Consider the following 27,603-nt stretch of genomic DNA (forward strand, 5'->3'; position numbering starts at 1 on the left):
GATGTTCCTCTGATTATGCATGCATAATTAACATGGTTAAAGGGGAGATGAATGAAGTTTTTATAGGTAGGAATTTTCCATTTCTTGTGTTATTCTAAGTAGAGTATATAGTAAAGTGCTTGAAATCTATTTTGTACAGCTATAAATACTACCTCTCTCTTTTGGGCAAGTCCAATGGAATTCAGTGAACATTAAGATGGTGATAAACATTTAGAACTTCATATCAAGTGCCATGTACCATCGGATAATCATGTATTTGTACTTCTTGACCATAACATTGCTATATTATAAGATATCAGGAAGTCTGCTCCTTGTTGGGGTTATTTGGAGTCACATAGAAGAGCCACTCCCCTCAAGGTCCAATGGTCAGGGACTACTGTGGTTTTTAAATACAAAGAGAAAATGTATGTGAGGTCTGTCCTCCGAGGCTTCTTGTACACAGGGCAGGAATAAAGGTTTCCCAGCTGTTTCTTAGGGTCTGCGGGGGTCATGGTGCTCACAGCGTAGACATGGACTACAGGCAAATTTGTGAACAGAACCTAGGAAGAAGAATGTCACAATATTACATCATTTACAAAAGGTCAGGTGACATTTTAGCATCATGTTTTATATTGCTCATCATTTCACATTTGAACATACAGATACCTACTAAACATACTGCTTCTGGTTCATCGCTTACTGACCTGAGCTGGCCACAAGATCTGACTGACCTAAATGAGCTGTGATTTTACATATTTCAAAGGTTCTTTGAGCCCCCTAAAATGTGCTGCTTGTACTTTGATGTCTTAGGGAGCCTCTAAATATATGTCCCTATTGACAGACCGGCCCCATTCTTGAAAATGAGCACTGTAAATACACAAATCTTTGATGATGTGTGGTTTTGAGATTACTGATATTTTCTCAGATTCCAATGGTTTTCAGGATTCCAGTAGTACGTATATCCATACCTGGGAACCTCTAGGGTTGACACAGAGTCTCTAGGTGAAGCTCTACTTCTCTGGATCTCAGGTCAGGGGAATAGCATTTGGCCACGCCCACTCTCCACCCACAAAAGGATGCCTGGGGCTATCCTCATCCCTATAGATGGCTACCCCCACTCTTATATGTGGCTAGCCTTGGCCCCTCATGAAGCCACTCACTCAGAGAAGGGATAGCTCTGAGGAGCCTACCCTAGGTAGTTCCCGGGTTATGCATATATCCTGTATGAATATATCTGACTGCTGCGAAAACAAAATGTGTTTTATTATAAAACATTATGTACTGAAATCTAACAGTGGATTATGCACCAATGTATTTAAAGCTTAAGGAAAACATAGGAAGTTTTCAGTAAATCTGAATAGCAGAAAACGTTATGCCACTATATGATCAGCCTGGTTTGGTGCCTTTTATATCCTGTAAGCAGGGCTGATTAACGGCAGAGCACACGGAGCAATTGCTCCAGGGCCCCGGCAATCTGACATGTCTATACTTCTTATCTGTCCCATGAAGCGGCAATCTGATTGTGTCTCTGATGTGCGGCAATCATCCTCCCCCACTGACTCTGTGCGCAGAGAAGTAATGCCATTTCCAGGTGTGCAGCACAGCAAGGGAGCTACAGGAGGGACGTGAAGGATATTCAAGATACTGTTTATATATATATATATATATATATATATATATAGATAAATATACACACAGTATATGTATATGAGTGTATAACTATATGTGTGTGTGCGTATATACTGTATGTGTGTCTGTGTGTATGTGGGGGAGGGCAGAATAGAAAGAATATGAAAAATATACAAGCCAGACAAGCAAGAGAGAAGAAAAAAGCGAGGGATGGCAAAAGAAATTGCTAAAAAAGGGAGGAAAGAATTGAACAGAAGGAAAAAAACGCAAGAGGCAGCAAACAGGGAAAAATAATTTGCTAAATGCAGGAAATCGAGACAAGGGGCCCGTTGCTCTGTAATTGCGCCACATCCAAAAGCTCCTTAATCTGTCTTTGCCTATAAGGAATGTGCTATTGAATATTTATCCTTGATTACAGGCAATGTCTGGCACCTCTAATGGAATTGGTATTTTTATGAGTATAAGTATAGGCATATCTTGGAACTCTCTGGGTTTTTGCCCGGAGAATCCGGGTGAAGCACGGCTTCTCTGAGTCACTGCAGAAAATCTTCTGGGTTTCGCTGAGGTCCGCCCACTCCCCGCCCACTTCCCCTCCTACCACTTATCATTTTTGTGCATTTAGGGCTAGCCTTGCATGCAATGTCAGCGGTCCTGCCAATGATGTCGGCAGCCCCATCTAGTGATGTCTAGATCCGCCCACTTGCAGCCCAACAGTAAGGGCTCAGGGTAGTCTGTATGTTCTTAGGTATGAGTATCGATCTTCATAGAAAAAGCAGTTCCAATTACTCCAACAACACTAAGCAACACGGTTAATTACAATATAATTATAAATATTAAAATTGCCAAAAGAGTCAATTATTTCTGTATGCTGACAAGTTGGCCACAGCCAGCTAGGGGTGTTTGAGACATATCTTGATTAAAATCTCAATAATGGGATATGTGGATGAAAGACAAAAATCAATTGTTTCATCAACTCCATCTCCTTTGAATGATTTTGCTGCTACTGAATATAGATTTGTTTTTTTGATCCATCGCAACACAAAGTTTCAGAAACAGACCAAGCAATGAATGAGAGTAAATCAGGGGCAATAATGCGATTCAGCCATAAATTAAGATGACCTTCTTCTTGAACAAAATAACACATGTATTGTGTCTAATCCTAACACCAACAGTTCCCCTCAATTGATGTTAACGTAAGGTGGTAAGGTGGTCACCAGTTGGGACATATAGTATAAGTCTTTACCTCTGGGCTATCACCCAACCAACTCACCCCAAGTGAAAAGACCAACAGGTAGACCAAAGCTCCAAAGCCACTCACTGATCAAGTATAAGAAGTGCTTATATCAGCCACTCCGATCACTGGACTCTTTACTCAAATATAAACTCTACAGCCACTCCTCAACTATCCGGGGAAAGATTGACAAGAACTGTTCCAAGCAATTGTAGCCATGTGTGAGTTTTCTGCTTTCCTTCATACACATAAAATTTGAGAAAACATCCAAATTGTGAGAAATCCAGAGACACACAAAACCATATGTATAATAGAAAATACAATGAGAACCATTTACAGAATTGAGTCTTTTGTTTTAATCTGAAAAGAACGTATTAGGCAATTTCAAAGAAACAGCTACAGATCGGATGCATCATTTATGGAAGCCTTAGGTGTGAACGATACAGCCCTGTTCCATGTGGCCATTGAATAAATCTCAGCCCAAGCACTGTCTGGGCATGTCATTTCAAACTGACAGTGCTGAATGAATAGAAAGCGAAAATAACAAAGTTTAAGCATACACGGAGTGATTTGTAGTCAGTGATCCTTCCTAAATAAAAAAAAAAAGGAAATCTCCTTTCTTTTGCCGCAGCTTAGTTATAAGAGGTACATTCTCAGGGCATTTTACTGACAGTACTGCACAGGGCCGGCCCAAGACTTAATGCTGCCTGGGGCGAAGTTTAAAATGCCGCCCTCCCCCTGCCGACGCCGGGGGGGGGCAGCATTTTAAACTTCGCCGACGCCATTATCTACCCTCCCCCTTTGTACTTACCGTTAAACAGTCCAGCGGCGAGTCTCTCTGCTCTGCCACGGTGCCGGCTTGTAATGCTGAGTGCTGGAAATTGACGTCACTTCCGGCGCTCAGCATTACAAGCCGGCACCGAGACAAAGCTAGAGGGCTCGCAGAGGAGAGAGAGGGGCGCCGAGCGGGTAAGCGAAAACCACTCGGCGCCCCTCTCTCTCCTCTGCCTCAAAAAAAAACAACAAAAAAAAACCGTGCGGGGCGGCAAAGTGCCGCCCCTTCAAAAGTGCCGCCTGGGGCAATTGCCCCACTTGGCTCCATTGTAGGGCCGGCCCTGGTACTGCAAGTCATCATATCAATCCTCTCCCCTTATTTAAGCCATACGGGCTACAGAGGCATATTCACATGCCAGGGGCTTTCTAAAGACGGCCAACCCAAGGCTCTTCAAATTATAGCGATTTTATAATCATGGCAACCAAATGGTTAGAACAATGAGCCTTGTGCAAACCATCGCTTGTCTGTAACATAATATGGTTTAAATTAATGCCAGTGAGATGCTCGGATATCATAATTGAATATAAAGAAGTCAACTCCAGGCTGTCTGACCCTTTGAGCATATATATTTACAAGAGGTCATAATCTAAAACAAGAGGATCAGAGGCATAGATGGCACGTAATTAAGGCTTAGATAAGCGGAACTGCCTCCCAGCAGTGGTAGACGCTAATTCAGTAAGGGAATTTTAACATGAATGGGACAGGTGTAAAGGACTGAGTAAAGTTTGAGTTTTTACATCAGGAAAAATGTTCAGACTAGATGGGTCGAATGGTCAAATGTTATTTTTCTATGTAAAAATCCTGAACCATATCCATAGGGATATATAGATAGATAAAATTGTATTTATAAAAAATATATAAGCTTGTAGTAAGTGGGTAGAAAATTCTTTCACAAGATAGCCCATATGTGTTCCAGCTGATTCCTCTAATCCCTTTAACTAGACAATTGGCACAAGTACTTAGCATAATACGGCTTCATAAAACTAGTTATAGTAATACCAGCAGGGACAGAATGAATATTCTCACAATAGCTACGATATAGTTTAGTTTCTATCTATGGCATAGATTAAATAAGTAGCAGTAGAATGGTAGAATTTTAATTATCATGGTTTTGTCGTAACAGGGAAAATCATTCAGGCTGGGCAAACTTAAATGTCCCCCCATAATTTTTAGCAGACATTACAGGGTATATGGTACTAAACGTTGTGTCCACCGGCTGGTGTAAGTGTGAGGATAATAATGCGGAATTGATTGTTTTGTTCCAATTCCTGCTGGTAACTAAAGAGCATAATGTTCACACGGCATGGTTAGAAGACTCATGACATCTGTGTATATATGTTTTACTTATGTCTCATCATGTCACTCATTCCTTCTCAAGCAAATAATTCTTGCACCTAAAACAGTGATGTGCAGTCTCTACCACAAGTGAAGAAATGGCTGGGGGGATGTAAAAATTATTGTGCTATTTCAAACACAGAGTATGGTTCATCTAGGATGGGCTGACCTTTAGGAGGGCTACCCATACCAAATGATTCTCATCTCATTAAGTGATGCACAAAGTTTAAAGTGCATGGTAAAAATATCCTGAAACTGACTAATTAACAACAGCTTAGAGTCAGACTTGCACAGGCGTGTTATCCAACTGTTAGTGTGTTCAGGCTCTTCACCAAAAAATGTTTCCAAGGGGATCTGATTGAAAATATGAAACAGTTCACAGCTGCTCTACTTTAGTCTAACTATAAAACTACTATTTTACGTCTTGGCTTTTATCCTGCAAATCCTAGAGTGTGACATTTTAGTGATGGTCTTCTTTATCTACACATGGGACCAGAACTTTAAATAGGCACAACTTGTCTGATGTCACCAGTATCCTTCTGGTTAGTGACTAGGTATTTAGAAAGGACAATTTTGTTTACCAGGCCTGAATGGTTAGTGGATATGCTGACATGGCATGACGTAATCAGACATGAACTGCGCATAGTAAAATAAACGTTTTCAATGACAAATGCTCTTTACAGAGCATTTTATTAACACTGTATGACATTGTCATAGAAATCTAGATATACAGAATCTGATGGAGCATCTATTATGTATATTTCTCCTGTTGAAAGAAGGTAGGTAGCAGCCCATTGGTTCATGGCTCGACTGATAGACATTGACCCCCACAGCATGTTTATCAGCCCCATTCTGCTCCAGCTATCGTTGAACAAAATTACAAAACTTTCTTCTTCAATATAGCAATCTACCCTACAAAGCCTTTTGCATGCAGCTAAAATATGGACAAAGGTTAAAAAACCTTCAGCTCATCAGAAACAAAAAGAGCGCTGTGCAATAACTTTATGGCTACTAAACTAAACACATAAACTATATATATATATATATGTTCAATACACTACAGTTTTTGAGGCTCAGTATCTGGATATATGCACAATTGTTTATGATTTTGGAGATTTCCCTTTAAAATCCAATCCCATTTATTTTGTTACCTTAGGGGAAGATTCCATGAGCTTTGTGTTTCTGCGATCCCAACCAGCACCATCAAGAAAAAGCCCATAAATGTATACGCCACCGACATCAGCAGGAGGGGGGGCATTAACATCTTCTTTCATCATTCTTGTGACATCATTATGTAAAATGACACTGTCTAACGCCCAGCCTTTGGATAGGTTCATCCGAGTTGTTTCCTGTCTCATGGCTGTCAAAAAGCCCTGTGAAAAAAACCCATAGATAATGGATAAGTTAAAGGCAATGGCTTCAATGCATTTTTAAACCAGCTGCATTATAGTAAACATTAAATCCTTTCGGCATATACCCTATAGCCAAGAAACAAGGCTGCTATAGGACTGGTCAGTTTAGCCCACATTATCTGCCCTGGATCCCATTGATCTGGTAGATCTAAAGCCATGTTGAATATACGTAAATTATCCCGCTCTTTTATGAAACATCTCCTCTCTACTTAGGGCTGCTTAAGACTACCATGATCCAGGAAGGAATATTTTTGGCCCCTCTGAACTAGAATTCTTAGAGGTTCTAAAAGAAGTCTTTAAACAGATTTATTCTGAGTTTTGGATGGAATGAAGACACTCTAATTCCACCCCAAGATCTTTGCTGACTTTTTACAATGCTTAACATGGAGAAAGAGAACTAATGTGCACCACCTAAGGCATTCATGGCATTAATGACTTCAAAGATATTTTAATTGCTGAAACAACTTGCTATATGTGAGCCCCAGGTTTTTGTCTAGCTATTCTCTTCCTGTAGACTGCAGACAGTGCAAAATAAACACAACGCTGCATGGCATGTGCCAGTGTGTGTAAGACTACGGCTTGCTAGGAACAAGTAGTTCCAGAGACAAAGAACGGTGGGATTGAAGTGTATGTGAAATATTAGTAGTATGTAAATTATCTTACTTGGGGATTAAAAAATCCTGTCATCCAGAACTGATTAGGTCGGCCTTCAAATAACCAGCTTCGGAACTGCTGGTTCCTTTCCAGCAGCTCGGTAAACCAAAACCCCAAGGTGGCTGACTCCCAGGAAATCTTATACCACAGCTTTGGAATCCTGGCATCATACATGTTATCCAGAGCATCTCGTAAATCCTCAGACATAATGATGGTACCTGAAAGGAGCAAAAATTCAGTATTAAATAAAATACTGTGGATTCCCTATGTCATTGTTTCCTGGCAGCAAGCATTTTACTCAAAAATGCACTTAGTAGCAATATACCACATTCAAGGGCATTTTCGTTATAAAAAAAATACTGCAGGACCCTATGAGCAAATATACATATGATCCCTCTGATACATCTGAGCACGGCTCCAGTGCATACCAATAGATGACCCTTATAGAGTATTATATTAGGAGGAGAGTGTTTTATATGCTGCCCTGAATTACACTAAATAAAAAAATACCATAGGGGATGAATGGCTGGAAATACATGTAGGGGTGATGTTGTGTATATATATCTTCCATATGTTCCAATGTTCTGGTCTTTTCTCTAAAGACCAGATTCCGCTGTAAGCTTATTTGTGTGAGGTTGGACCCATAGCAGTCTTTGAACATGACTGAGGATCAGATGTCGGCCGTGGGTGTTGCAATGTGGCCTGAGAGTGAAATGCGCTGATATAAATACAGAGGAGATTTACAGCTACACAGGCCTGAAAATCTCAAAGCGGCTAGTAAACAAACATCAGCACACATGAGAGATCAGTGAGTTATACAGAACCCTGTATGACTCAAACCAGGCACAGCTCACAGTCATGTCTAAATAACCCAGTTCCAGTAGATGGGACACGTGGTCGATTTCCAGCAGGCTCCCTTTAGTATGCGTGACATAATTGCATGATTAGTGTACAGGATCAATTAGTGCAAGCAAGGACTCCATAAACTTCTCTCATATCACAGAATTCACCTCTAAGTACAGCGAGCAGATTGTAAAGGACATAGTTGGTTTGGATCTGGTGGTCCTTTAGCACTTATTAAAACTACAGCTTTCATTCATCCTCAACTAGCAACTAGTTACTATGTGAATCTGGCAGAAGAATAAACATTTACCACTGACAATTCAGGACGATGGCAGAGATAACATGATAATGACACCTCTGGGAGAAGTATCTAAGGTATATGCTGTTAAACAATTGTTTGTTAAATGACACATAACTAGGAGAAAAGAGGTATCAATTAGATTTCTGTTTGGACAGCATTTTATAAACATATATAAACTGCACATTGGATAAACGTCATTGTTTTGAACATTTTCTGATTTCTCTTTATTTTTATACTAGTATTGTACATCATAGCAACATAGCAAGAAAAATCAAATAGAGAGAAATAGGAATTGAGTATGGATGGTCATGAGGACCAAACTACTGAAAGAGCTTTTGCACCAGCTCGGCTGTAATTGACATTCCTCCACTCTCGAAGAGACAAGGCTGGGGTCCAGCAGTAGTTTTCATTTTTGGTGAGGCAGCTGGCAAGATATGGTTATATATTAAAATGGCTAGCTCTTAACATTGGTGCTTACATTTACTGCATGAAAATGAGGGGTCTATTTGTGTAAACACTTATTTTCCTTTCCAGAATGAAAGGACGTGGATTCAAATCCCATCCATCATATCTCTCATGGGAGTCTGTAGAAGCCAAATGCAAAAAGAGGGAAGATCGACTGAAAAAGCAAATGTATTTTTAAAATCCTGTTAAAGTCTGACCTTCGCAGGCTTCCATAGCTATGACGCTCTGCTTGAATGTGCATCTGTTAGCTGCTGATGCACATTTGAAGCAACTGTGAATTCTATCATGAAAGCAGCCTGTCAGTGAGTGTAGTTTGAGTCATGGTAATGGAACGAGGCCACTCAATGCAGTTTAACACAAGTGTAACAAACAACACAAGTAAATGCATTGATTAAATCCACGCCTAAGAGCATCATCACTCTCTAAATGTTAGTTATAGTATATAAAATGGATATATGCCTTTGAAGAATAGACTAGGGGCATGACTGAGCCCCGATCTTCTTTCCATTGTCATCAATTACACATTATTTGCTCCTCTCATTTTAAGTTCCCACAGAAAATAAACCGTGTAGAGGTTAAGTATAAAAAGTAACCCTGGTGCAAAGTCTGAAAAAGTGGTGTTATCACCATAGCAATCAGTGCAATGGCCCTGTGATCTTTGGTTGCAATGGTCATTAGACCACTTTTCAAGCTTGCGCCAGATGCACTTTGTTTGATACATCTGTGCTACAAAAATAAAAACAATGCCTTGGTAAATGGTGGAAGAAAACATCAAAGATCAGAAAAACAGGTCATCGGACAGACAAGCAAAAACACATTTTGATGAGGGGAACAATTTTACATCTAACCAAGTAGAGCATGACAGGGGTGCAGCAATTATGGAGCCAAGTACATACTCAATACTTTGAGTGTACAAACCTGAAAGTAAAATAAAAAAAACGATATATTCAATATTAAACAAATGTCTCCTCATTGTCCTCGCTCCTCACTTCCATTCCATCTTACTTAATTTACCTTTCACATTGCATAATTTCTTAAACTTTCCTCCTGATGAATGAAATTTAGGAAGGGTACTGCTTACCCTCTTACCTCTGCCTGCAGGCGCCCTGTTTTTGGGGTTAGCATTATTGCGAATAATCACTTTTATGGATATTATTTACTCAGTCGTGTTTACGGAGATCACCCAAGGACATGCACTGCACTTCTTTGACCATATGAAAATGTACTTAAGGTGAACATATTTTAACAGATTAGATTACACTACGAATGTAGGGACACACAAACAAACATTTATTGTTATGTGTGGCTAACAGGTGTCAATGTACGGAGTCACGTCAGAATAATTCACATAACTACAAAGATCAGAGGAATCTCTAGGTTTTTTGAGGATCCTTAAGTAAAAATATGTACAAATAAACACAGGACTAGACAAGAGAGACTCCAAGAGTACCATTACACTGGACAAACCTCCATCAGCATATCTAACTTATACTGCCCACAATGGTGGTTTAGAATCAGAATGTGAGGCAATAATTATCTCCACGAGAGAACCATTTACCTAATGAAGAAATGTAGTTTTTTCAATTTCCATAGAAAACATTGGTGTATTTAAGTGCTGGCGTGCAAAATGTTTCCACGTCAACTTGGCCAGGAAGCTTGAATGCTCAATGGGGACCTCACAGTACCTGGTCCTTTCTTTGGCCTTTTCCAACAGAGCAAAAACCATTGGCAAGTGGTGCTGGGAAAAAAGGTCCTAAACCCAGTGGCATATTTAGGCCTAAACTGACTAGGTCTAGGTTGACTAGGCCTAGGGCAGCAGGTTAAGGGGGGGTCCTGCTATAAAACACGGAGGCAGATCAACCTCTTGGGTGTTCAAGCGCCCCGATGTCAGAGATTGCCATAGTGATCATTAGAAAATAAGATAGATGCTTAAATAGCGTACCAAGTTTTAGCTCACATGTGCAAACAAAAATCTCTATCAGCATATAGTAACATAGTAACATAGTTCATAAGGTTGAAAAAAGACCAAAGTCCATCAAGTTCAACCTATATACATATTGTGTCCCTACTGTGTTGATCCAGAGGAAGGCAAAAAACCCTTATGAAGCAGATGCCAATTGCCCCATTCCAGGGGGAAAATTCCTTCCCGACTCCAAATATGGCAATCAGAATAAATCCCTGGATCAACGTTCTGTCCCTATTAATCTAATATCCATAACTTGTAATATTATTGCTTTCAAGAAACACGTCCAGGCTCCTTTTGAACTCTTTTATTGAGTTTACCATCACCACTTCCTCTGGCAGAGAGTTCCATAATCTCACCGCTCTTACTGTAAAGAACCCCCGTCTGTGCTGGTGTAGAAACCTTCTTTCCTCCAGCCGTAGAGGATGTCCCCTTGTTATAGATACAGTCCTGGGTATAAATAGGTCCTGGGAGTGATCTCTGTACTGTCCCCTTATATATTTATACATAGTTATTAAGCCGTCTTTTTTCCAAACTAAATAACCCCAATTCTGATAATCTTTCTGGGTACTGTAGTCCTCCCATTCCCCTTATTACTCTGGTTGCCCGTCTTTGAACCCTCTCCAGCTCCACTATATCTTTCTTGTACACTGGTGCCCAGTACTGTACACAGTATTCCATGTGTGGTCTGACTAGTGACTTGTACAGGGGTAGAATTATTTCCTTGTCGTGGGCATCTATGCCCCTTTTGATGCACCCCATGATTTTATTTGCCTTAGCAGCAGCTGCCTGACACTGGTCGCTAATGTCTCCCATGTCTGGGGTTGTTAATTCCATTTTGTTTGCCTAGCAATTTGGTTGTGAACTGCCTTCGTTAGTATACTAATGAAGATTACCCTAAATCAGGATTCACTATGATTTAAGATTTGTTTGTTCTTGGTTAAAAACTTGGTCTTTCTACATATTTTCTTCCTATGCAAAAAGATCTTCCCAGGTGGGGATTCATTCTGTACACACTTTAATAAATACACAAGTCGATTTGTTTTGCAAAATGAACTCTGCTATAATCCCATGGAACATATCTGCCTGATTATTCCATAATTTTAATATGTATGAGCCACCCATACAGACGTTACACCATCCAAAAGGATACTAAAGTTAAGAATACAGACAGCCGAAATGTAGTGAGAGAGCTCACCAGGGCAATAAATGGTAAGAAATTTCAAAATACAGAGGTGAGAAAAGTAGAATTTGGTTTAAGGAAATAATAATAATTAAATCGGTGGTTTCATCTTAAACATGAATTTTCATGTTTTTCAGTACAAAAATCGATCAGCAAATAAAAGCCTATGTGCCCTTTTTGTTCACAAAGTTTGTATGAACTGAAACAGAGAGCCATCTGCTTGCTAGCAGACCGGTTGGCTGGTACTTTGGCAGAATTTAGATAGCTAAGAAAATCAGCAGATTACCATATGCTCCAGCTGTTCTAAACAGTCACCATTTCCCCACCCGTTACAGCTAATCCATCTAAGCTTTCGTGTAGGAGGCAGAGGAATGAAGGGATCCTCTCCAAGAAAGCTCTTTGCTCTATGCATTGGCAGTGTTGTGCTCAGCAGACATTAAGAGGGTAGACTGAAGCATCTTTACATGCAGTCAAAAAGTAACGCAGGTCATCTCAAAAGCTATAGCACCATATTACACTGTGATGGAGAAGATTAGGTAGATAGCAACACATGCTTGCAACTCTCAAAATCAAATGGCAAAAGGTTATCCTGCTTTCATATCAGGCACATGCTAATATTTGAGTAGAAGATGGATTGTTGGTTTTAAATGCCTTTTTATGAATTCCCTTACCATCGTCCTGTAATAAACAGGCAGTGCTGCAGACTAAAGCTCTATCTTTTCATCCCCATCAAAATCAATCAGTCGTTAAAGTGAGATAACACTACTGCCATAAGACTGTCTCAAACTCTGATTGCTAAGTCTCCTGATCTTCCGCATTTGTGGACTTTCTCTGCTGAAGTAACAGAACTGACTAAACAGATTTAATCTATGTATGCAAGTTACAGCAGCTGTCTTACATTAAGTACTATTTATACAAGTTAGCATGAGCTTTATCCAAGTTTATTTTCTCAAGGTAACCATGAACTATCTAGGTCTCTTCTTCAGGCATATTATACTGTACTATATACCTAAAGAAGAGACCTAGCTTGCAATACAGGGAAATTTGTGAAATTTAGAGTACCACAAGTAAGCACTACAATGCAACTGTGTACACATTTCCTGTTCCCTCAGAAGTGCATGTTGGCCAAAGAGCTCCCTTAGGTCTTAGGGTCCTCTTTAAAAAGGGGTCTGTAACAGCCATCATTGTGCCCGTCCCTGAAAGCACAACCTGTTTTGGACCGAAGTATGCTACTTCATTTTTAAATTCTTCAGTGGAACGGTTACTCAATGAAAAGAATCTAGCATGAGTTACAAAGAATGTTTATAATGGTAGACGCAAGAATAGGTGTGCCCACCATGTAAGCATTCTGTTACTAAATAAGGTTCGATGCTTTCACTAAGCTAAAGCTGAAATCCTTTGAGAATAAAAAGACCTGGCAGCTGGACTGCTCCTTGAAGCTAAACCGTTCCAGCAGACAAGCCTGTGCAGTGGCACTAGCTCCATCCCCACCATATATTAACAGCTGCTCATTTTGGCTAACATTATGGTAATATCTTTGGGCCGTGTGGAAATGATCTGTATGTTTTCGATATTCATCAATCAAAATAAAACATGCTTATATGTGTATGGTCACGTCTGAAATGAGTCCTGCTATAAATCCAAAATGCACTTTTAGGATTCTAGGGAGACACATGGACAATGTGTGCCACTTTTTCTTTCCTTACCAATTGTAACATTATATTCAAAAATAACCACATTTTCATAAGTGTATTTTATTTTGGGGGCTGTACTCTGGTGGAGGTCTTTGTTCACTTTGGTTTACCCAGGGGGCCAGGGTGACATAGCAGGGCCAGCCATATTTCTATCCTGATGGGATCTCACAGATGCGCTTAGGCTTTCTAGATAATGCATTGTGTGCAATGTATAAAGTCAGTGGTGATTTAAGCCTATCTTGAGGGAAGAATGCTACAGACCCTTCCATAGAGTAAATGGGCTGGTTACAGGGAAAATATTTGATCTTCATTTAATTAAACAATGTTGAAAACACTTCATCCTTTCCACAGTGGACTTGACTTTGACCACCATTTAACAAAATGCAAAGTGAGTGAACAGAAGAAGAATTAATCAAAGATTGCATTTTGTTAAAAGATAGAAATAAACTATTAACATGTCTATTTTTTTTTAAATCACACCTGACTAAAACTTTTGCACAGCACCGTATTTAATTCCTTGACATATTTGGACGCCTGCTTGCAGTGACCAGGAGAAACAAGTAGGTACCACCATCCTTTCTACAAACTAGAGTCAACCTTCTGTGTTAGCAAACATGATAACATTCGGCATTCAATGTTTCTTTTTTTCAGCCTGGAACGAAGCAAATATTGACAGCACAGACCTTGACAGTTTCATCTGCAATACAGCAATCACCAAGCCACACACATTTGTCAAACAGTTACCGCCATCATTTCAACTTCAGTTATGACTGCGCAATTAGATTTCTTACTATAAAGAACATCGATCACAGCATCTTTTCAACAACTCATTACAACGCTGATAGATTTCTGTTTTGTTTACAGGACAGATTCATTTTGAAATCATAAGCATATTATCCTAAATAGAGTTTTACATCTATCTGTTAGATTGGCTGTTTTATACATGGGAGAAAACACGTAATTATGCTCAGATTTACATTTACATTATATGTCCGATATTTAGGAAATCTGAGGTTATTTGAAAACAAGATATTCTTTGCAGTCAGTGGTTAGAGGTGCTGTTCCCCTTGCTTGCTGAATTTAACACTCTTGTAGACCCCCAACATTTCAGGTGTCCGATTTGGGAGACTTGTGTTGGGGGTGTAGATAGAGGTGGCTGTAGGCATGGTCAGACCCAACAGACGTATTTGGAAATGGAAGTAGACATGCCCACGGCAGAACCGCTGCCCACCATACTGAAGAGCGACCTTGCGGCACTTGGTTTCAATAAGTATTTGTTTTTATCTTGTTAAATTTCGTCTCATTTGTATTTTGTGCCGGGAACACTTATTTGTCAGGCGACACAAAACCAGTATATTGCTGTATAAACAGTAAAGGTATCTCAAACGTTTCTGTGTTGTTTTTATGTGATAAAAGAGGAACATAGGCTGTACATACAGCTATGTTAACTATGAAACAGCTATGCCACATATCTCTGCTTTCCTAAGTAAAATGTCTTAAAAGCAAATACTACCAAACCATTTACACAGATAAAAACCCCACATACGTGTTATGGGTGCCCTTAGTACATCGATTATGCCAAACCCTGTGTATTAGATTGGTAGAGTATGTCATTTAAGGTGAAATGTTTGTCTGATGCTCAGTGTAATGTCTGTAAGCTTCATCGTATAGACATAAAATGTGGTTTCTGCGTCCTATATGTAAAGCACACGGCTCTCTCTCCACTCATGGCATGTCTTCGATGTTTACATGTTCTGACACCTTTGATATATCTAAACATTTCTCTGTGCTTTACATTATAAGTGCATGACAGGTAACTTCCATTTTATTAAAGAAAGCTAATAAATAGTAAAGAATACTAGCAAAGTACTAAACTACATTCTACATACATACATACATACTATGATTACCTATATATTTGGACACTGTTGTAACAATTAACCAATTATAGTCCCATTAAATACCGCACAGCCATTTACGTTATGGTAACTCAAGGCAACGTTAAGGAAACAAACAAAGCTTAACGGCTCTGGCAGTAGTAAGTACAAAGCAGGAGAGAATGTAACAGCTGCCGTATACATGCTGTACTGCATGACTAATACATGCCCAACTATGCACGCTAACACGCTTACTGTGAATATAAAAAGACTTAAAGGTTGCCATGTTCCTTAAATAACTGTGGATTTTTTTATGGCATACCACTGCAAACATAGCAAGCATCATGTAGCTGTCTCCATGTACAAACAGCAGCTATGCCTAGATAGTGCTGGATTCCTCATAATGCACACTAAACATTAGGGGGTGTCTTACTCCCATCTATCCTATAAGAATAGATGATCAAATCGATTATAATACCAGGACTGGTTTAAAGCAAAATAACGTCCTAAAAATGAGACACAATTATGTAATGTGCATAATTAAAATAATCTTGGTAGTCTAGCCTATATGTTTAATAGCACTAAACATTTATGTACTATTTTTAATTACTAACTATAAATTATTCTTATGATGCCACAGTTTTCTACCTCTATAAGTCCTCTATAGTGATCTGGTGTGTAGTATAGTGAGGTAGACGGGCTAGGAGAAACCTACAAGCAGAGCGCGCACCTTTGGATATTAGGTATGGGAAGAGTGGTCAGGGCTGTGCCATTCAGAAGAGAATGTGTTTTTTTTGGGGGGGGGGTACGGGGTCCCTAGCAACTTAAGACAGTAAATAACTTTATAAAGGTCTTTTTCATCTTTTAATAATGTACATTCTTTTAATAATTTTTGCTATTTAGAGTATTTTTAAAAAGTGATCCTGGTATAAAGTTTGGACAATGGCTTTATTACTAATGTCAGCAGGGATATTGCATTGGCTGTTATAATGACAAGAGCGCTTTTATGTGAACATTTAGATCTTGAATCTTAACCTACAGTAGTATTTAAATACGATTAAAAAAGGGCAGACTGGATGAGCCAATTGGTTCTCTTCCATTCTTTGATCACTACCTTTGTCTGCATGTAGCTGTTAATACAGCTACCACTAACCATTAATTACACTAATACAGGTTCCCTATTTTGAAGAAACCAAGTATACGATGATAGCAACTTGTAGACGTTACTCTAAAACAACTTGTTCTGAAAAAAACCCAGAACAACAGCTGTCTACAAAAATGAATCTATTTGAGGTGAAATAAGATGTTTGGCATAGTGACAACAGAAAGTGTTCAGACGGTTCTGAGTGTTCCAGCAGGTACTATTTTATGGGCTTAATGGATTTTGTGGTACACTCTTCCCACCTCCTGGGAAGTAAATATGAAGCCAATCTACAATTTGTCTTTACTGCTTCAAAATTTCTGCAGACAGATTGTGAAAATAGAAAAATACTAAACAGGATAAAAAATATAAAGTTACAACAGGATCTGAAAAAAAAAGGTTCAGCTAGCACATGTTAACGTTCTAAATTCATCCTTTTGTAGGACATCTAGCGAGGTACTGCGTGCTATGGAACCTGAGCTGGCTTCGTAAAGTACTTCATATTGTAAATGGACCATATCTCCCATTGTTTCATTATTCCAATAATTTTCAGCAATTGTTAATAAACTCTTCTTGCCTTTAGCTGCTGTTTTATGCAGGGGTGTTACCAGAGGACCAAACCTCAAAGTTCCTAGTCAGAGATTTACCTAGAGTATTTGGCACCCGGGGCAGATCCTATATTTGGCACCCCCCCCAAGTAACTCACATACACACACATACTAACACACACTTACACACACACATTCATTCTCACATACAAACATTTACACACATATGCTCGCACACTTACATAAACACTTCCATGCTCACTTATACATGCCCATGCTCACACACATACACATCCATGCTCACATATACACTTCCTTGTTCCTATACACTTACACATCAATGTTCATACACACTTCCATGCTCACGTGCACTTGCATTCACACATATATCCATCCATGCCCACACACACACACATTCATTTTCACATGTAGAGCACCATCAGATTCTGTAGCAATATTTGGATATCCCAGGACTGGCATCTCAATTAAATCTCCATTAAAAGGTTATTAACTAAACTATTTTCAAGCAAGGCTGCACTGAATTATTGACCTGTCTGTGGTCATTAAGACATGATGTTAAAATCCACTCCCTTAACAGATTCTGAATTCCCACCAAGCACAGGTATTAGTAAGTATTATGTCAGAGCAGAGTGACATATATGGGAAAGGCTGAATTTGAATGACGGATGTCTTTTTTCAGCCTATGTAACTACGTAACTATGTAACATAACCTTTCCTATGTCTATAGGGTCTATGGAAATCTATTAATACATATAAGGCAGTTTTGTGTGAAATGCTGCTACAAATACTTCTCTTTTTTATGGTTCCAAGGCAGTTGACTCTTAAAACAGGGGAAAGGCACATTCATAGAGGTAGAGGTACCTCTGCCCAGAAAAAAACCCACAATATTACTTACCATCAATTGCCAGCTTCAGATCAGTAAGTGTACTCCTGACGCGTGCAATCACTCGTTGCATGCGATCAATTTCTTGGCGTAGAAATATGTTCATTGGCTGTATAGGACCCATCTTTTGAAGTCGTGCTTTCACCTGTCATAAGAAGAGGAGTAAACAGACATGTTTTTTTAAATATTTTCAGTTAAATATTAGTAATCTATGTTTTTCTTAAATTCATACAATGTGTATTTTAAAAAATAGGTACCACGTCAAATTTTCATTAGTCCTTTCAGATTCAAATCTATTTTCAAGAAGGCTGCTTGAGAGTCCAGAATCATAACATTCTTAAAAAATCTCTGCATGCCACGTGCAAGCTGAGTAGGATGCGTTCACAACAAAAGGAAAGTCCTCATGTTTGAGCAGGCAAGGCTCCTTCTCAATCTCCGACACTCTTTAAGAGCCAGGTTAATACTGGTCATTATCAGCTACCTTTCTACATAGTCTTCAATGTGCCCTAGTCAGCCAATAGAATTATGTTCATACAAATATACTTTTTATCACCTCATTATGGTTTCCATATGGTTCTGTGATTATTTTTGTTATTTGTTCGTTTAGTTGTCATTGACAGGCACAAATGCACGAAACAGTCTTCCAGAAGATTGGGTGATAAGTGGACTAGCGAAGAAATCCAATAATTAAACGCATAGGCAGAAAACAGTGGGGACAGACGCTAGCCGTGCCAACTGGCTTCTTGGGACATTGGACTATAAACACATTCTAATTGAATTTCAAAAGCAGCTTTTTAAAATATGTTAAATCAAGCAGGTTTGTACTCATTTGGGTGAAGTCCAAATTATGTTGCGTTTATTACTCTGCTGATCTGCATTTGAATTGTCCTTCTCCTTGTTCTTTATGAAATGCAGACTGTTCCTGCCAGTGATGAACAGCTACTTTCTGTCTTCATAATAGGACTTGATTTTAATTACTTCACCCTACCTTCACAGTTTGCTTTTCTTCATTCTCTGCATCTAACTATATCCCAAATTTTCAAATCATGTAATCTTTTTTACAGAAATAGATTTTATTCATATACCGTAATTTGTCTCAACATTCAAGACAAGTTGGATCAGGGAACTCCCAAAACATCCGTTTGGGGTGTAGCGCATACAACTGATTAATGAATCTAATTAATTTACAATTTCCCACATAGTAATAAAATAGGTTTGTTATTACTAAGTTTGATCATATTTACTTAACAATACATGTCTTATATGAGGGCTTTTTGAGATAAAATACGTTTTAAATCATTTTGCCACCATGATCCCCATCCTGCTGGCTATGAAAACTGTATTTATTGTCATATTATAATACGCAATACGGGCTGCAAAATATAAAAAATATATATATATATTTTCCAAACATAACACAATAACAGTGGGTGGCGATGTCACGAATTACCAAAGTGTGAAAAAAGCATTACAAATTATAAAGCCATAAAATCTAGAAAATAGAGAAATGAACAGCATGTTCTGCACTTGATACATTATCGCAAAAATCAGTATATATATACTGTATCATGTTGTATCTGAACATATTGAGTTGTCTGCCATGTTGCTGATCCAAGAGGTATATGATGTGTCTGAAAAGGCTTATGCAAATATAGTAAGTAAAATGTAACCTCAGACAGCAAAACTATAAACCCTTATACATGTATTCTGAGACCCCATGCATGGTAGACTGCTGGACACAGACACACAACAAGATCACAATGCAGTAACTTACCTCATGGGGAATGTAGTCCTCTGGCAATTTCTCAAGCATTTCATTGGCAAGGCGCTGGACAATGGTCTCTCGTGTCTCTCCTGCACCCCCTCCGCTGTCCTTGGGCTGGATATTAACTATTGTGCTTAAGGTCTCATTAGCCATGTTTGTTTGGTAGGTGATGTCTGCATTTGAATGCAATCCAAATACCTTCAAAATGTAAAAATGTATTTTAAATTAAAAAAAAATGACGTATGACCCTGAGGTTTGACAAACAGGAGAGTTCAGGTCCATGTATTATTGGACACAGCCCACATTAAGTACTAAATTCAAAGATTAGAGGACAGAGGTAAGACTCAAGCTGTTGTTGATGTATCACCGCTATAATCATCAGTACATAGGGTAGCAGAGAATTATGAGAGTTGCAGGTCAACAAGTGTTTTGGAGCAGCCGGTGGACCCTCAAAGAGCTCATTTTGGAAGTAAGCTTAAGCTGAAATCATTTTAGCCAATATAAATCTGAACCAAGCCCGATTTCTTGTAAAATCAGATTCCCCAAAGCAATACTAAATAAGCAACCAATTTTGTCAAAATACCTGCGGAATGTAGTGATTTTCTCAAATTGACCTTCACTTTTCTAACAGTCCCTTTAAACAAAACACATATCCCATAGACATTTTAGGTTTGTGCTCAAGGAGGTTATACAGTATATATCATTACCTCAGGTGTGTCTACCAAAGGCAGCTGCTCTATGTACTGGAGGAAGTCATCTACTGTTTTGCCTTTGGGAATGCCATAGCCTTGGTAAAAGCAGAATTTATCAGAAAACATATGATCTCCAAACCACACTCTGGAAAAGGTGTTGAGCAATGTCTTATCTAGGTCATCTGTCACACGACCACCATACTGGACTTCTCCCAACATATAACGCAGGCAGTTCCAGTTCACAGGACGTTTCGTGCCGATATCATCCAAATGGTTCTGAACAAACTGCACGCTAGCGGCAAAATCGGCCTGGTTAAACTCGTATGGAATGTTCCAGCCTAATGGACCAAACTTCCTCCTCTCCTAAAAGGCAAGTGCAAGAATACATATTTGAATTAGAAAGGAGTTTGTTCTTGAAAAGTAGAAAAAAAATAAAGTGCTACCAATCTTGGCATCTGCGGAGGTGTATAGGACCTTATGTAGCGTGAGTGCCCAAGAGGGGGAACTAATATTCACTTTTGGGAGCACTTGCAACACTGCATGTGTTGCATGTAAGCCAACAGAACCACAGACTATATTCCCCTTCAAGTGAAGCACTGATTAATAGAATTTTCAACACAATTTAAGAGATGTAAAAACATTTTTAATTGTTAAAGGGGCAGTAAAACATATAGTCACCTGCACAGTTGTGTGGAGAAATCCTACTGCGTAGAGCAGTGGTTTCCATTGTGTCATGTTGGTTACATCTAGTAGTTCCTGTGACACTCCAGAATAGGTCCGTTTCAATCCTGCTTTCACACCTACAAAAGAAAATAAAAGAAATTATAAAGAAAGAATAAAATTGAATATCCTTGTTGCATTCCATTATGTAATCCCTTAACACAGGTTTATTTCCTTAGAATACCAATAAAACATTCTGAATAATCTAAGACCACCTCAATCTACTGAATCTTTTGTTCCTGTCAAACACAGATTTTACAAAGCGTTATAACCATGGACTAAAAAAAGGCAAACATTTACATTTACTCTGCTCTCTAATTAAAAGAGGAATGTTTTAGAAAATGTGAATGAATCAGATATACGGTAAATATTATCAGCTGCATCAACATACCCGGGAACTCTCTAGGTTTGACTTAGAGTCTCCTTGTAAATCATTGTTTCCCTGGGTCTCTGGGTTTTCCCGGCAGAGGGAGTGGGATTTAGCCATGCCTATCCCCCCACCCCCCACCTAGTATTGAGCCCTACACAGCTAACCCAACCCATACAGGGCTAGCCCCACCCACACAACAGATAATCCTGCCCCCTCACAAAGCCACTCCCCCAGATCAACAAGTGCTCTGGCTAGCTTGCCCTGGGAAGTTGCCAGATATGTACATCAAGCTAGAATGCATTTAAAAAAATGTCAGAATCAAGTTAAAAAGTAAAAAATACCACAAAACTACTGCTATTTTCTATGGAGTAAACTACATTCAGTTCCAATGTGTAGGTTCTCCTGATAAAAATATATGTTCACTAATTGCCTTTTAATGTCTGGAAATGGGCTTGTGTGCTGATCTCAGTCACATAAGATGTGTTTAACTGTAGTGTAAAACAGGATTTGTGTTATTTTTCAACATAGCATGTTGTGCCCTGTGTTTGTTGCATGCTTGAATAAATAGAACTGATTTTACATCAGCTATTCTTTGTTTGTTTGTGATTTTTGCTATGAAATTGCCAGCTGTCAGACCTTATTTACAACAGAGCTCATCTGAGCCGGCGATCAAGGTGCCCCAAATTTCTTTTATATAAAACTATGTGGAGCAATCACAGTTGCTGAATGTTCATGCTGGTAGCTACATGTTTAGCCCTGTTCACCATGATTGAATCAACACAATTAGGGACCACTGTGACCCATGAAAAGAAGAAATCATTTTCCCCATAACACATCATCATCATCACTCCTACCAGCAAAATCACAAAGCATAGGTTTGCTCTAAGCCCAGGGTAGCTAGATTTAAAGCAATAATTTCAGGGTCACACATTTTAGACGTGCTTTCTTTATATTTTACATTGATTACATGGCCCTGCGGTCACCAAAGAGATTATTTTGTATCACTAATAAACGATTTGGATAATTCCAACTAATGCAAACGGAGCAAGGGGTCACCTTTTTTGAAGTTCATTTTTTTTTCACAGTAGCTTTTCACTCAACATATTTTTTTTCCTTTTAGATATTTCTGGATGATTCTGCTTACTGTTTAAAGTAGAGTTGGTTGGTAAAATGCAACAACAAGAGTGCGAGACTGGCTCAGCTAAGATCTGATGGCACTTTAACATCACAGCCCACCAAAGTCTCAAAAGCTCCATCAACATTTCAGATGAGTCCAACCAACAAGAGTGATACAAAGCAAGCTGCCACTGCACAAGGAAACAGCAACCCAGATGCACAATTCTGCCTTTACTAAGCCTCCACAATGAAGTGCGGTTGATATCCTGGTAGGTACAGTGAGCAAGGAGGTCCACGTTTGGACTTACCTTGACACCTGATGAGACCCTCAAGGGAAAAATACAATTACAAAAGGTCAAAAGCAGCTCAGTCGAGCTGACAACTTCAAAAGTCTCAAGGTCTGTTCATTTTGAAGCCTTGCAGGAATGGACAAAACCCACAACCCAAGACCAGGTTACATAAACGGCTCTGTTACAAAACGTACAGAAAAATGGACTCTTACATCAAGCTTTTGTGATCTTAATTATAAGCACATATGGACTAGGTGAACATTATTAGTCATCTAACTTTGCCCTTCCGTTGTTCTTGTTCAGTAACAATATGCCACAAAGGTTTATTGTTGTAAGCCAGAGATTTCTGTCCCAGTTAATATTACAGTTTTCTCCTATGGCTCAATCCCCTGCTACCAGCTGATGCTTTTCTAAAAGGCATTTACGTCTCCAAAGAAAACCTTAGGCGTTTGAATTAGAAACAGAGCAGACTGCAACAAAGGAAAAACAATGAGCAAGCGCATGCTTAAACTTTACACAATACACCTACTCCATTGGCTTAAATATTACTATATGTACGCTGGGCACATGGGTTAATACATTTAAATAGCTAATATAGGATGTTGTATCTGAAAATGTTAACACTGACTGTGACATTCAAAGCTATGATTATTCGAGAAAGAATGAGCGCCAATCACATTATTATCAAAATCAACTGGATTAACTGTTATAGTCATACCTGGGGAGATACCATGGTATGCTGTCTGGAGTCCTCCCTCTTTTGATGAAGTGGCTTCCCCAGGCTAGCCCTAGAATACTTTAAATTTGAGTAGAAGGGAAAGTGAATGGAGTATGAGCTTTATCAAATTCTGCTCCCCATTCAAAGAAAGTGACCTGGAGAGTCCCCACGGTAATGCTTCATGCAATGGTAGATGCAAAGATATCTTTCCACCATGCCTGGATTACTGGTTTCTAGGTTATAAGGTACCACTATCACTTTTTGGGTGATGCATTTTACATTTTCTAGTCCAAAAAACTGGACTGGTTTAGCTCTTCCTCTGGACACTCAGCTGGTCACAATACTATACATGTGCTCACTGACTTACAGAGTCTATTTAGTGCTGTTGTTGTATACAAATCGACAAGTGCATAAAGCAGTATATATTCTGTAAATAGTTTTGTAATCAGAACCTATTCAATGGCTACTGCCCAAAATGTATACTTCTTTGCCCCATGACTGGCAATACGTTTGTATTTCATTCTTTATATAACATTGTTTGATACACTACCCTGAGGTGGTTCATTGGTGAATTTTATAGATGACTGCAGGAGATTAATTGGGAATTTGGGATGGACTTCTGTGGTGATCCAGGTCCTGAAGCCTTCATGGACAGCTTCTGTGATGGTGATCGTATCCAGAAGTTCATCCAGAAAATCCAGGCCCAAGTGGCAGTTCTGAAGAAGGAGCCATCCACCATCTTGCATAGACTGGCTAAGTAAGCGCCTAGCATGGACTTCTTGACCCTGGCCCATGGAAATTGCACGGCAAGGAACGTTCTGTGAAAAGTCACCATTAGAACATTTCTGAGTCATTCAGACTTTTATTCAATGGATGCAATATAGAGCCTCTTTTAAAGGAGGATACTTTTCTCCCTTTTTAAAGAGTTGACATACAGTTTGCATGATTACCCTACTAGTGCCTGGGTATAAAATGTGCTCTTTCACATTAACTATTTCAAATATAGCACAAAAGTGATTTCAACACCACAACAATAAAACTACTATAAAATTGACATAAAATCAATTTCGATTTTCAAAAGAAATTTCTTTTTTTTTGGAAAATACATTATAATAATTGGACGTAAAAACAAGAATAAACAGCCTAAAATAGACATATTGCTACTAAGGTGGCTATGGCACTCCCAGACCAAGCCCAGATTACAAAAGCACTGGTTGTCTAGCACCTGCAGGTAAATGCACTGTGCATCTCGAACCCTTCAAAGCACTTTTCTTTTATCACCACCTCTAGGGACTTTTTTTTATATGTCTGCTTAAAGTGCTGGGGCCAAAGCGGCACTTTTTTGTTTTTCTGCATGTTTTCATCTTTTGCACAATTTTTAATCACTGAAAAAGCCATGGTGGAACCAGATCACCTAAAGATTAGTTTTTTTTGGTGAGGGAGATGTGACAGCCTTTGGTCTACCATCTCTATTAAAACAGCAATTCCAGTGGTCCTTCCCTTTGTGAGAAAGGACCAAGAAAATCTTTTGGCCGAGGAGGGAAGGCGCTGCATATTCTTTCGAGGAGTGGGACCCCTGAAGACAAAGAGTGGGCGATCTGGTGTCTGCCATGGCTCTTACAGGACACCACCTACTTTTTTTGTCCTTCAAAGCAAAGCACTGACCTTGGGGCTTCAATAATAAAAAAAAATCTGGAGATTTATTTTACTGATAAAATAATTTTGACCATAAAAAAAATATGTGGTTTTGGTACACAATTTGAATGAATCACATTTCTAATTGGGAATGTAACAAAACTGGCTAACATGTTTGCACCTATCACTCAACTGGTACAATGACAGATACTTAAACTTTAAAGAAGCAAAAGCAATTAGCTAAGTGAAATGTGAACAGAATGAATTTGCTAATCTACTAATCAGACACAAGATAAAGCATTCAACAATGATTTGTGGGTCATGCTGGCTAATTGTGGCTGCAGTATACCGGAATATATTTGTGTTACATTTGCTTTTACAAGTGCTTGTAATGAGCATTGGGAAATAGAAATTCTCCATCAACGCTACAGTTGGTATTCGCAGTGGGTGGCTTGGTGATTGGGGTGATTACAGTGTGTAGAGGGGGCCACTTGTGTCATTACAAGTACTGGTAACAGATCAGCTGGCGGCATGTTGCTGAAGGTTACAGACAACCATGTTAGGCTACCTGTCTCATGGATTTTTTTTTACATTCACTTACACTCATTAGATGCTACCCAACCAGCAGCATTCTCTTTCCTCAGAATAGGACCTCACTTTTAAGTGACAATGAGATAAACCCACCTTTATGGAGATCTTACAGATGAGACTTCCATGGGAAAATAAGGGAAGCCAGCTGATGGTTAACTCAGTTACGTAACAGAAATGATATGCATTCCACAGAATGCCACCACATACAGTGTACATGGTTAACATTCGGATCCAAGTTTGCCAGAAGATTTACTATCAACGTTTTATTTTAATGGGCCTTGCAGCTGATCACTGGATGGGTGCAAATTCTTGCATAAATACCATGGCACAAAGGAAGCATCATGAAAATGCATTGCTCCTACTCAATAAGCCCATTTGATATCCTTGCCTTGTATGCTGGTTATGTGTGAACAGGGAGAAAGGAAGATCTATGTGGGCTAAGAGATAAATGCCCCATGCTTGGCATTTGCCTATGGAAATGTGCTTGCTATTTGCCTATGGAACCGCCGTGCAATGGATAACCAGGTGTGGATGGCCCCAAGGTGCTGTGGTAAAGAGGAAAAGCTGCACCTGCTCTTTACCTGGGATGTTATATAGATTCTGGAGAGTATTGTAATATATGACCACAGAAACTAAAAAGGCTTTATTGTGACCAATTTATTAATGCTGCCTTAATGTATTATGATTATTACGGAACCTACAGGTAACACTAAATTATGAATGCATACTATTTACAATGATATATGTTTTAAACCTTTTCATAAGATATTTATTGCTGGGAGAGATGCATGTACCAGAGTTGATTAAGGATAGCCCTAGAGATATATTTTATTTTGCATGTGAATAGGGAAAAGACAAATTAATATGTTATGTACAGCTACGTTTTATGTTTTAAACTGATTAGCAACACTTTGTCTGCATTACAATTAGGCTAAGGAAATACACTTCATAAGGATGCTGTAACTTTTTCCAACAATGTCTACAAAATAGCTTATTTTTGCAACTGTCCAACAGCAAACCAAGGTAAAATGAAGGTAAAATGTACTCAGGGACAAAGCCCTTTATTTTTTCAATGTATTTAATATTATTTAAATTAATGTATCTATTTAGTATTATTCTTTTTATTTATAATATTACGTGGCTTAGAAACAGTGTTGATTTAGTCAAATCCATAATTCCAGGATCATAATTTTGTTTAAAAAAAAACATGAGAACCAAAGAAGTAAGAAGAAATACATTGTTGATATTTGGTAATTGTCAGTGTTCCTTTCTAGAAATGTGGGATTTTTTCCCCTTTTCTTCTCATCCATCCATCATGCACTGTTAAACCATACCTTTGATTTGGCCAGGCGTTCGATATTTTCAGTAGGATCGGACCCCATTGACAAAAAGCAAACCATAGGAGTTCTACAGTTGCTTTCGGCCCACATGGCTTCCATCTCAAGGATGAAACCTTCAGCGTACTTAACACCTAGAGATTCAGCAATATAATGACGAGCCTATAAAAAAAATCACAACATTTTTAACATAACTTAATCTTAATGCAATTAAGAGTACCGGTATATATAAAGTACCAATGATAAAGAATCATTGAATTGAGGTAGAAATCGATCCAACCAGAGATTAGACGTTGTCAGTTGTTTTATAAAATAAATGTAAAATCTATTCGTAAAGCAATAATATAATGGTTATAATTGTACCAGAGCTGCAGA

General features: G+C 38.8%; 1 protein-coding gene across 1 annotated transcript in view; it reads right to left on the reverse strand.

Annotated features, from left to right (window-relative positions):
- Window positions 1-320: 320 nt before the first annotated feature.
- The window catches only part of LOC149302582 (dynein axonemal heavy chain 5-like), a 110,974-nt gene continuing 83,691 nt past the window's right edge, over window positions 321-27,603 (reverse strand). The window contains exons 61-69 of the mRNA XM_089482290.1: window positions 27,226-27,390; window positions 24,216-24,483; window positions 21,130-21,251; window positions 20,467-20,814; window positions 19,769-19,957; window positions 18,007-18,139; window positions 7,085-7,293; window positions 6,161-6,382; window positions 321-539 (exon numbers count right to left, since the gene is read on the reverse strand). Coding sequence (XP_089338416.1) covers window positions 321-539; window positions 6,161-6,382; window positions 7,085-7,293; window positions 18,007-18,139; window positions 19,769-19,957; window positions 20,467-20,814; window positions 21,130-21,251; window positions 24,216-24,483; window positions 27,226-27,390 — 1,875 coding nt within the window. The remainder of the gene's footprint in view (window positions 540-6,160; window positions 6,383-7,084; window positions 7,294-18,006; window positions 18,140-19,768; window positions 19,958-20,466; window positions 20,815-21,129; window positions 21,252-24,215; window positions 24,484-27,225; window positions 27,391-27,603) is intronic.

This window comes from Sceloporus occidentalis, unplaced genomic scaffold (assembly GCF_023333645.1).
Source record: "Sceloporus occidentalis isolate IW3139 unplaced genomic scaffold, rSceOcc1.0.p SCAF_18, whole genome shotgun sequence".
Taxonomy (NCBI): domain Eukaryota; kingdom Metazoa; phylum Chordata; class Lepidosauria; order Squamata; family Phrynosomatidae; genus Sceloporus; species Sceloporus occidentalis.